The sequence below is a fragment of the Silurus meridionalis genome, chromosome 14 (assembly GCF_014805685.1).
Source record: "Silurus meridionalis isolate SWU-2019-XX chromosome 14, ASM1480568v1, whole genome shotgun sequence".
NCBI lineage: Eukaryota > Metazoa > Chordata > Actinopteri > Siluriformes > Siluridae > Silurus > Silurus meridionalis.
In genome coordinates, this window is record NC_060897.1 from 20,942,835 (window position 1) to 20,954,804 (window position 11,970).

At 40.3% G+C, this 11,970-nt stretch overlaps 1 protein-coding gene across 1 annotated transcript; it reads right to left on the reverse strand.

Moving 5' to 3' along the window:
* Window positions 1-8,429: 8,429 nt before the first annotated feature.
* On the reverse strand, window positions 8,430-11,028 carry smim13 (small integral membrane protein 13). Its single transcript, XM_046866777.1, has 3 exons — window positions 10,751-11,028; window positions 10,501-10,590; window positions 8,430-9,284 (listed from the first exon to the last, which is right to left on the reverse strand). The coding sequence occupies exons 2-3, from the start codon at window positions 10,574-10,576 to the stop codon at window positions 9,094-9,096; spliced, it is 267 nt and encodes an 88-aa protein (XP_046722733.1). The 5' UTR covers window positions 10,577-10,590; window positions 10,751-11,028; the 3' UTR covers window positions 8,430-9,093.
* Between the last annotated feature and the right edge of the window lie 942 nt (window positions 11,029-11,970).

Genomic DNA, 11,970 nt, shown 5'->3' on the forward strand with positions numbered 1-11,970 from the left:
ATCAGGACATACCGTATATCAACAGATGCCACTACAAATAAAAAAAAATACAAATTGCTCAGAGCAGAGCTTCTACTGCGCTGATTAGGGTTGTTCTGATTTCACACTGAGTCAAAGTGTAAGAACGGACAGATGACTTCACCAAAATGTTCCGACTTTGTTATATATGACTGTATGATGGACCAGCAGTATTTCCAGCTCGGACTGTGTTTTGGAAGAAGAATTTTAAGAAGAAGAAGAAGAAGAAGGCTTTATTTGTCACATATGCATTACAGCACAGGGAAAACGTTTCTATGTATATCCCGGCTTGTTAGAATGCGGGGGTCAGAGCTCAGGGTCAACCATCATACAGCCCCCTTCGAGCAGAAAGGGGAAGTGGCTTGCAGAGAATAAATGAAAATAAAGAGAGAAAGAAAGAAAAGTGATCTTATGTGCTCTACAAGGAAAAATAGAAAGTGGTCTTATGTCTAAAAGTCTAATGTACTGTAACAAGAAAACAGACAGATCAATTGCACATCTCCCATTTATGTCTAAGATTTTAGAAAAGATTGTCGCTGCACAGTTATGTTCCTACCTGCAAGAGAACAATATCTTTGAAGAATTTCAGTCAGGTTTTAGGCCCCATCATAGCACAGAAACTGCTCTAGTTAAAATAACTAATGACCTGTTTTTAGCTTCAGACCAAGGCTTCATCTCGCTGTTGGTTTTACTAGATCTTAGTGCTGCATTCGACACTATAGACCATGATCTCCTCCTAGATCGCTTACAAAATTACATCGGCATTCAGGGACAGGCATTAAGCTGGTTTAAATCCTACCTGTCCGATCGTTACCATTTCGTAGATTTGAATGGAGAGCTATCCAGGCTAATGCAAGTAAATTATGGCGTGCCGCAAGGTTCAGTTCTAGGACCCCTGCTCTTCACAATATACATGCTTCCGTTAGGAAATATTATTAGAAGGCATGGAATTAGCTTCCATTGTTATGCTGATGATACTCAGCTATATATTTCATCTAAACCAGGCGATACAGCTCAATTAACCCGGATGACTGAGTGTGTTAAGGAACTAAGAGATTGGATGACCCATAACTTTCTACTTTTAAATTCTGATAAGACTGAGATTTTGCTCATCGGCCCAAAACTGGTATACAGACGCTCCAGCATCTCAACCTGCATTTAGACGGATGTTCTGTAACCACTAGTTCAACGGTAAAAGACCTGGGTGTTATTTTAGACAGCGACTTGTCTTTCAAAAATCACATCAATCAGGTTACAAAACAGCCTTCTTTCACCTTAGAAATATTTCTAAGCTAAGAAATATGTTGTCTATATCCGATGCAGAGAAGCTCGTCCATGCGTTTATGACCTCCAGAATAGACTACTGTAATGCGTTACTAGGTGGATGTCCTGCTTCATTAATAAACAAGCTTCAGTTAGTCCAGAATGCAGCAGCCAGAGTTCTTACAAGGTCAAAAAAATATGATCACATAACCCCGATCTTATCGTCCCTACATTGGCTTCCTGTTAAGTTTCAATAGACTACAAACTATTACTTCTCACTTATAAAGCACTAAATGGTTTGGCTCCGTGTATCTATCCAGTCTTTTAACACGCTACAATCCGCCACGCCCCTGAGATCTCAAAACTCTGGGCTTCTAGTAGTTCCTAGAATAGCAAAGTCCACTAAAGGTGGTAGAGCATTTTCACATTTAGCTCCTAAACTCTGGAATAGTCTTCCTGACGGTGTTCGGGGCTCAGACACACTCACCCAATTTAAGTGTAGATTAAAACGATCTTTTAGCAAAGCCTACACATAACACACATCACATCATAACCTTGTGCTCCAGAACATCTGATCACATGCACATTATCAACTTGTGCTGTTAATATCATGAACAGCAGCTACGCTAATTCCTCTCCACTGCTTCTCTTTCTCTCCCCATCCCGAGGCATCCTGAGGTTGCTCCAGCTCCAGTCACCTCCCACCTCGTGATGATTACGGACCTTTAAAGAAGTAGATGCCGAACTCACAAACATCCTGAACCATCTAGAGACGTACCAGTGCCATTTGGATCCCGCTACATGTGTGGAGTTTTGACATTGGACCTCCTGGAGTGTTTAAAGGCTCTGGCATGGAGAAGCTGATGCTGGATCTGTGGTGATCACAAATGCTGAGCTTATAAAACTCGGAGCTACTAACCATATAGACTGTTTAAGACTGCAGAAAGAACATTACTTATAATCTTATACTCCAGTAATGCATTCCAGTTCATCCCAAAGGTGTTTAGTAGGGTGAGGCCAGAGCTCTACAGCAGGAGATCTTCCACTCTAACCCATTTGGTCTCCTAGTTCCTAGTGCGTGAAGGGAAATAACTTGTCTGATTTATTAAAAAACAGGCTTTTTCATTTCTTTCCCAATGTCATTGCTTTAAACCGTTCCAAAACAAAGATTTAATCAGGACATACCGTATATCAACAGATGCCACTACAAATAAAAAAAATACAAATTGCTCAGAGCAGAGCTTCTACTGCGCTGATTAGGGTTGTTCTGATTTCAAGTGTAAGAACGGACAGATGACTTCACCAAAATGTTCCGACTTTGTTATATATGACTGTATGATGGACCAGCAGTATTTCCAGCTCGGACTGTGTTTTGGAAGAAGAATTTTAAGAAGAAGAAGAAGAAGGCTTTATTTGTCACATATGCATTACAGCACAGGGAAAACGTTTCTATGTATATCCCGGCTTGTTAGAATGCGGGGGTCAGAGCTCAGGGTCAACCATCATACAGCCCCCTTCGAGCAGAAAGGGGAAGTGGCTTGCAGAGAATAAATGAAAATAAAGAGAGAAAGAAAGAAAAGTGATCTTATGTGCTCTACAAGGAAAAATAGAAAGTGGTCTTATGTCTAAAAGTCTAATGTACTGTAACAAGAAAACAGACAGATCAATTGCACATTGTCAGGTGAGGCATGAAATCCAGCAAGAATGCAGAGTTAGAGAGAGAGAGAGAAAGAGAAAGAGGAAATGAATTATTGGTAAGGAAATATTGTATTTTTTAAATGAATCATGCAGTTCATCTCCTGATATTCGCTCATGAACAACTCACACATTTTTCACCAGCAGCTTTGCCGTTTGTTTTCCTCACTTCTGGTATGGAGCTGAAAACTGCATGACTTCATTCAGCTCTATTTGTGTGTCTAGTTTATGCTATACTGTGACCAAAAAGTCAGCAGTATTTTATAAATTGCCCAGAATCCCCCTGAAAAATGTTTTGCTTATGAGAGAAAGTAGCCATGTTGTTTTAAAAACCCTGGGAAAGGAACTTCATAATTTTTTTTTTATTGCATTGTCACAGTGTTGTTCTGTTCTGACTTAAACAAATCAAATCCTGATTGAAAAAACTCTTTTACGCCTTCTTCAAAAAACACCTCAAAATTCAATTCAGCAAATAAAAAGGTCAAGGATGGGTCTCCTAATCCCGCTGAAGGAATCGATGACTCCATCCTTTTTATTCTTCCCTAATTCACAGCATTTCACATCAAGGTTTTTTGTTTTGTTTTCCATTTGTATAACCATATCTGTTAGAAATGTCCGAAGTTAAAAAAATGGCAAGAATTTGGGTCGATGATCATAAATCAGTGTCTTTCTGTGTGTGTGTGTGTGTGAGCAGTAAATTCAGCAGTGTGTGTAGACAGTGTATGAGTCACACAAGCAAGCCTTTGTTTGGCCACCAAAGCACAAGTCCTTGGCTTCAGAAGCATAAAATTACACAAAATATGTCTGAAACAGCATTAAAATGTGTATGAATTTTTCTACTTTTATTCGTTTACCCGACGTTTTTATGGAGACGCCGACTGCTCGGTGTTCCTTAGTTTTAACATTTGAACTCGGGAATGTTTTACTGACCAGGATCTTTCTTGTAATCTGCTCCAACAGGTTAGTAAATCCAGTTCATCACACACACACACACACACACACACACACACACACACACACACACTGCATGGTTATTTTGGGGTTTTGAGGTTTGTAGAAAAGCCACATGAACTTGCAATGAAACTGAGAAGACATCAAAAGTTTCTTGTACAGAAGTATAGTAGTGATATAGTAGTACAGTAAATAGCAAAATCACTAGACCTAATTTTAACCTAAAAACACTTATTACCTCAGCTAGTTTTCTGCCATGAGGTGTTTTCCAGTTTCTCAGTCAAAACAAAAATGTTCCCCACCACAACTCTCAAGTCTTCAACATGGAACATTTTGAACTTTGTGAGCAAATGTAAATGGCTCAAGTATTTAAAATATATATTAAATACTTAATAAAATGATACCAAATATATAAAACATGGCTGATTGATATGTGCTTTCTGAACAGCCCATTCCACATTTAGTCCTTTTTTGCTGTTATAATAACCTCCACTCTTCTGAAGATAGATGTTCCACTAGATTTTGTGGAGATTCAGACACAAGGGTATTAGTAAAGTCAGGTACTGAAGTAGGTGAGGTGATGAGGCCTTTTGAGGGGGCAGTCAGTGTTCACGATCATGCCAATAGGGTTGAGGTCAGAGCTCTATAGCAGGCCATTCAAAATCTTCCAGTGCAATTAATATGCATGAAGATCTGTAGAGGATATCTTCATGGAGTTGGTTTTGTGCACACTGGCATTGTCGTGCTGGAACAGGTTTGATTTAGGAAGGCATCTTATACAATTGTGTACCTCCAACTTTGTGGTAAGAGTTTGGGAAAGAAGTCTCAAATGTTAGAATAATAAGGGATTTATTTGATCGATAAATGAAGCAGGATGTTTTCTGACTTCTGTGTTTTTGAGAAATTTTACACGCATTCGCATTTGAATATGGCTCAGGAGAAGCAATTAACGCTGTTGGCAATATTGCAGATGTGTGTGATGTTTGGCATGCGACTATTCACTCAAAGAAATAGGACGTGTCTTCATGAATAAAAAACGACATACAATTCAATTCATTTTTATTTGTATTGCGCTTTTAACAATGACCGTTGTCTCAAAGCAGCTTTACACAGAGAATGTGGTGAGAAAAATGAATAAGATGTTCTTTATAAGTGTAAGTTTGTCCCACATGAGCACCTTGAGAGGAACCAGACCCAAGAGGGAACTCATCCTCGTCTGGGTTGCACCGAATGTCCATTTATTACAGATAAACAATGTTGAAAACATACACCTCCTTTTAATCCAAACTCAGATTATGTTTGTAGTTTTGTCTTGAATGTGGACACTTGCCCATTACATCTATATGTGTTAACTGAACATTTCATCCATATATCTATTGAGATTGATATGGTGTTGAGGTAAATATTTGCTTCAATAACAGCCATCTTTGTTCTGAGAAGATTTTCAACTAGATTTTAGCTGTTGGCTTTGAGGCACAGATATTGGACAAGAGTGCAATTTGTAAATCACAAATACACCCTTAAAAACTCCAAGCTTAGAATCTTGCTATGGTTTTTAATATGGTCCTTGGTATGACACTCTGAACTTCACTCTGAGCGAATTTGAACACACTCGTATGCGAGATAGCTGTGGCACCTTCGAGCTTTTTCCAGAAATTTTGACGTTAATGCCGAGCCCGCGCGCGGAATACCGGAGAAGGAAACGCTGGCCTTATCTCTCACTGCTCAGTGTGAATACGGATTCAAATCAGCAGGGGGTACAGCTGCACTCGTCATTAGCATGCACACAGAAGCACACACACACACACACATTTTTTCAAAGTAACCCACACTTCAGAAAGCAGCATTTACACTCCTCGGCATGCGCGTTTCCTGTTGCGCGCGCACACGCATACACACACAATGGTTCATTAAACTCATTAATCATTACAACGCTTGCATCATAGCCAAAGTGTATAGGTTATAGTGCAGAAACTACAGGATGTAGCTGATGTTAGAGTTCAGCAGTGTAATCTTATGGCTGAGTAACCACCCGTTAGAGCACAGTAATTAGACAGTATGGCTGAGTAGCTACAAGGCACCACGTGGAAACTAAATGCTATGCATCAAATACTTTGGCTACGGTTGAGCAGCTACAAGGTTGTAGTTGGGTAACTATAGGTTACGGTTCAGTCACTGTTAGTTACAGGTTAGTAACTATAGGCTGTGACTCATTACTGAGTCCAGACTGACTCACTTTAGAGTATAGCTCGGTTTCGGAAGAAGAAAATTGCAGGAGTGGTCGGTTATTACTTCATTAATATGTCAGTCTATTGGATGTGGTGCACTGCTTGCAGACCCGGCTCAGGAGTGTTGGGCAAGAGCGTCCATGGGACCAGGCTTCTCTCGAGTCAAAGTGGAGTCCAGAGTCCCAGCAAAGTTGAGATCAAAGGCGCTCATACTAGAGTTCACCTATGCCAGAGTGCAAATCTTCTGACTCTAGAGAAAGCCAAAGGTTCCAAGCTCAAAACTCCAATTTAAAATCCAAGCTCATGAGCTCTAGAATGGGTCGAATCCAGCCTGATATCTTTGTGGAGTTGAACGTTATTAGCCAGGCAACACATCCCAAGACAATCATAACGTATTAGCTAGCATATACCCATACACTCCAATTCCACTGTGTCTTTTGTCAATTATATTTGTTACGCAAAGCTACACTGTGAAGTTCCACCAAACTGAAATACACTTGCCCAAGATAACCTGGCTTTAGAACGTTCCAGAACTCCACTACATTGTACATTGACTTTTCTAAAAAACGGCCTTGTAGTTTTTTCCTGTACGTTGTTGATTTTTTTTTAAAACAGTGAATCATGTCAGTGAGCACACAGAGTCTTATGTTGAAATGAAAATGACCTACATAGACATCCTGCCAATAAAGACAAAAGATAAACACACCCACACACACACACACACACACACACACACACACACACACACTGTCAGGAGGGCGAGCCAGCAAGAGGAGGAAATGGCTATGCTAGAGTAACACAGGCTTCCTGCAATTCTCTCTAAACCATTAGTTCTGATTGAATAGTGGAATACACACACACACACACACACACACACACTCTTTAATTTACAAACTGGAAATATATTCAATAAATTATGATTTGATCACGATTCGAGCTTTTAAAAATATGAATGTGAAGGCTCGTACAAACTATGTTTCTACACCCTCGCTTGTGGTGTTTTGTTCTTCCACTGATTTCTGAGGTAAACACATTACCTTCTGTACTGTATCTCCACTGGCCCTCAAAATAAATTACATTCTTCTCAAACGCTTTTTTGGTTTATAGCGCCATCTTGTGCCTTCTTTATAGATGTCATTTTGAAGTAAAAAGTGAGTGATCTGAGCCCTTTTCTGTTTGCAGTGGTGATAGACAAGTTGACAGACGAGGTCAGACAGGAGTCTCCATGGACTCCTGGATGATATTGTGATTTGTGGTGAGAGTAGGGAGCAGGTTGAGAAGAGCCTGGAGAGGTGGAGGTACGTGCTGGAGAGAGGGGGAATGAAAGTCAGTAGGAGTAAGACAGAGTACATGTGTGTGAATGAGAGGGAGGGCAGTGGAGTGGTGCGGTTGCAGGGAGAAGAGGTGGAGAAGGTGGAGGAGTTCAGGTACCTGGGGTCAACAGTGCAAAGTAATGGTGAGTGTGTTAGAGAAGTGAAGAGTGCAGGCAGGGTGGAGTGGGTGGGAAGAGTGATAGCAGGAGTGATTTGTGATAGAAGAGTATCTGTGAGAGTGAAAGGGAAAGTTTATAGGACTGTGGTGAGACCTGAGATGTTGTATGGATTAGAGACAGTGGTGTTGAGTAAAAGACAGGAGGTGGAGCTGGAGGTAGCAGAGCTGAAGATGTTGAGGTTTTCGTTGGGAGTGACGACGATGGACAGGATTAGAAATGAGTTTATTAGAGAGACAGCGCATTTAGGACGTTTTGGGGGTTGAGAGGTTGAGATGGTTTGGACATGTGCAGAGGAGGGACATGGGGTATATCGTCATGGTATTAGCCATTATAGTCCAAGGTGCTACATTGAACATCAATTAACAAAAGAAACACAGAACTATAAATTAAACACAATGTAAACAAAAACTCGAGACGAGGAGACAGACACAGTAATTGTCCAAAACAGTAAGTTACACTCTAGGGCCAACCTACATAAATATAAATACATGAAACAGACAAAAGTATGTCCTTTTTGAAAATCCCATTCTACATTTAGTCTCCATTTGATGTTATAATAACCTGTGAAAACATGATAGTAAAGTTAGATACTGATGTAGTTGAGGGGCCTCGAGGTGCCAATTAGGTAAAGTGTTAATTCTTAAATGAAGTGTAAATTTCATGCTACTGCATCCAAAGACGTCCAAAAGACGGTTTGGGGGTATAGTTGTAGCTCATTATTCAAGTCTCTCATCTGCAATGAAAAGAATGCGTTTCACAAATAAACACGCTTCCACAAAAGATTTTATCCAATACTTTTATTATGAATGGGGGAACAATGCTTTTCCTGCCGTAACAGAAACGATCCTAAAACATAAACGCTGCTTTTGGCCATTTCAGTGGCGCCAAATCGGAGCTCTGGAGGATCAGGATTCGACTATTAATGACATTAATATTTACCGTGCGAATCCTATGATTCCGATGGCAGATGGTAGTTTCTTCTACCTGACTGCCACAATCCTCTTCGGACGGTCTGAAAGAAACCGCGTTTTGTCAGTTTGCTTCATACGTTTAGTTTTCGGAGCACGGTTTATATCTCCTTTGCCAGTTCGCGTTCACTTAGCAGTCTGCGTGTGGTAACGTGAACGTGGTTAGCAGCATGATGGCGGGTTAATCAAACAGAACAACATCACGATTTTAGTTCAAGTGTCTTCCTATATGTTTTTTCCCCCAAGATAAATAGATGACGTGTGTTTGATCGCAGTATATCTCTAACGTCCTGGAAGTGATCTGAGAAGACGACGTCGTCTCGAACCGATCAAAAGAAAGGAGAAGAATAGTGTATGGACTAAGACTAGACACATGGACATGAAGAATTTTGCTTGGCACCCCTTTTTGTTATTTTTGGCAAGATCTAAAAGGGGCAAGTGATCTGAAACTGTCCACGTAACGGTGCTTTCTTGACATTTAGGTAGCGCTGCTCGGAAAAGCAACTCTTTGGCGTGCGGGTTTGGTTCGATGGCGAGGCGTCGGAGGGGAGCTGCGTTCGCTCTCCGATTCCGAGGGTTCTGTTTCAGCCTGTGGAGAGCCTGTGTCCCCAACCAGCTCCCGCAAGAACTTAAACTTGGACAGGAACAGCTGCCACACCACATACCATCCTGCAAACAAACAGCAGATTTAAAAGCAGAATTTTGACCTATTGTGTTAAAATTCAGTAAGTGTCTTCCTATAATTTTTTTTTTTTGCATTTGATTTCAATACATCTGTAAGGGTCTGGAAATAATCAGCAATGGAGCAAAGCTTTTTTGTTTTTTTTTGTTTTTAAAAGCAGAGAATCAGGGATGGATAAGCTGCGGGGTTTACGCTTTGAACCCCGCGGCTTAAACAACGAAGCGGCTAATTTATGGATTTTTCCTGGGGTTTTCCCGGTTTCACAAACTTCAAGCCAAAAAAACTGAACCCCATAACATTAGACCAATAAAATTTCCGAATGGATTCAGGTAAACCAATGAAACTCTTTATATTAAATCAGATGCGCTCCCACTGAATCGGGCCGCACCACATCATAAATATGGATGATGTTCCTCTGACGTTTGACCTCTCGCTCACTCGGACTGTCTACAGGAAAGGAGAATCATTCGTCACGCTGAAAACAACCGAGCATGAAAACACACTTCACCTGTGTTCTGAGCTGCACGGCATCGAGAGAAAAGCTTCACCGATGGTGATTTTTAAACACACGACGGTGCCGAAAGATAAACTCTCTTTAGAAGAAATAGTTGTGAAAGGAAGGAGGAAGACAGTGAACTATGACTTTCTTGGTAGGCTACTGTTTAGATACAAGCCGTGTAACAGACACTGTCTTTCATTAAAGCCTGTGTAAAGTTCATTAGTTTCAGTGTAGACACCTGCTTATGTTCAAAATAAAAGTCTTTGTCAAATTCAGTGGGTGCGGCTTATATATGGGTGCGTTTAATAGTCCTGAAATTACGGTATATATATATAATATAATATATAAATGGCAGCTTGTGTGTGTTTGGTGACCTTTTAAAAACTGAGTGATGTGTGAACTTTAACCACTGATTGTGTCTGTTATGTAACATCAGAGTTATAGTCCTGTCTGTCAGCACACACTGCACGCACACACACACACACACACTACTCTACTCTATACTGGACTATAGGGTGATCAGGATCAAATACATTTTAGTTATTAGAGTTGAACAGATCTACCTGTTAGAATGTGATATATGGGGAGGGAGCAGGGGACAAGTCATGTTGGAATAGATTTGTGACGTCACCCGTGAGCTTTAAGGGGGTTGTGTAGTGTTATGTAGGTAGTTTCATATGATCTGATGAATCTAAGAGTCTTACCGAAGAGCATGAAGAGAAGCACGCAGATCAGAGTGGCCACGATGACCAGCACGGTCAAGCCCAGACTCTGCCACATTCTCCCTCTGTGTCCTGTTGAGCAAAACAAAACACACTCTTTCAGCACCTATAATGTTTTATGATGTCACATCTGATCTGCTGCTGAACATCATCATCCTCATCAGTCGCACACACAGTTATGAAAAGCAGGCGTTTTATAAATATACGTCTATTAAATGAATAAAACTCTTACAGTCCACTGTTTCCTCACGGGGACGAACACGGCTCATGGAAGGTCTGATGATCTGCCGGTGTTAAGCGGTCTACATAACTACGACACGTTTACAGAAATAAAATAAATAAAGATTTCCCGAACACAACTGTACGAGTTGCAGACAACAACAAAACAAACCGGAAGTTCGTGACTCGGAAGTAGTCATGAGACGCGCGCGTCTGTGACTAGTGGGAAATGTAGTTCCCTGAGTTTGTCGCGCAAAGTATGTGCACTATGTGGCTTCGATCTGTAACAGAAACATTATTCGTACCTCGCGTGTGCGCAAAATGCGTCTTTAAACACTTTTAACAAAAATTTGTATTTGTATTAAGAGAATCACTATTAAAGAACTATTTCCGCGTTGAGATGATACTGCGCATGTCTGGTCCTAAAGGATTTCCGGTGGCGCCATATTTAAAGCACGGACCTATCAAAACAAAATGACTAACACGTCCTTTTTCAGCCTAGCTCAAATAGATAAGCTATTTATAAAATCAAAAAAAAAAAAAAAAAAGAGAAAAAAAAGATCATGACGTGGAATTACCGAATCGCTTAAATCAAATGTTAAGGAAACAACTTTCCACTTAGATTATTAATTATTTACCTGAAGTACCGTGTTAGACGTGTTAAATTATCTGGATGAGACCAAGTGAGTCTACACGAGAGTAGCCGAATAGATTCCGTATAGAGGGGTCACAGTAATGGCCATTATGACTTGTTCAAGTTCCTCCAAGTTCCCAGTGTCCTGCAACATGAAATTATTGTCTTAGTATAAAACTAGAAAATACATTTATTATTGTTTTCGTAGCTTATAAATCAATTTTATTCGATTTTATTTTCTCGCAGGCCTTGGTGTCAAATTGTTCTTTTTGTTTTTTTCTCTATTCCGCTAATCAGATATGAAACAGTATTCTGTTACTAAAATGTTTTCAGATACTTTTAGTGTAGGGTTTAGCTGTAAAATGAGAGTGTTTGTGCCATTTGAATTTGAATTCCTCCCCTCCTGCTAAAGTTACGTTAGCTAACTAACTCTAACTAGCTCAAGTGCTAGCTGCTAATAGACTGAGTTCTTGTGGATTTAGCTACGTTAACTTCACATTTGCAAGTTGCAATAAAACAGTAAAAAAACAGAGAGAAGTTACGTTACCTGTCTCGGGAAAACGATCTCCACACACGAGAAGTAAAGCTAACGGAAGTGT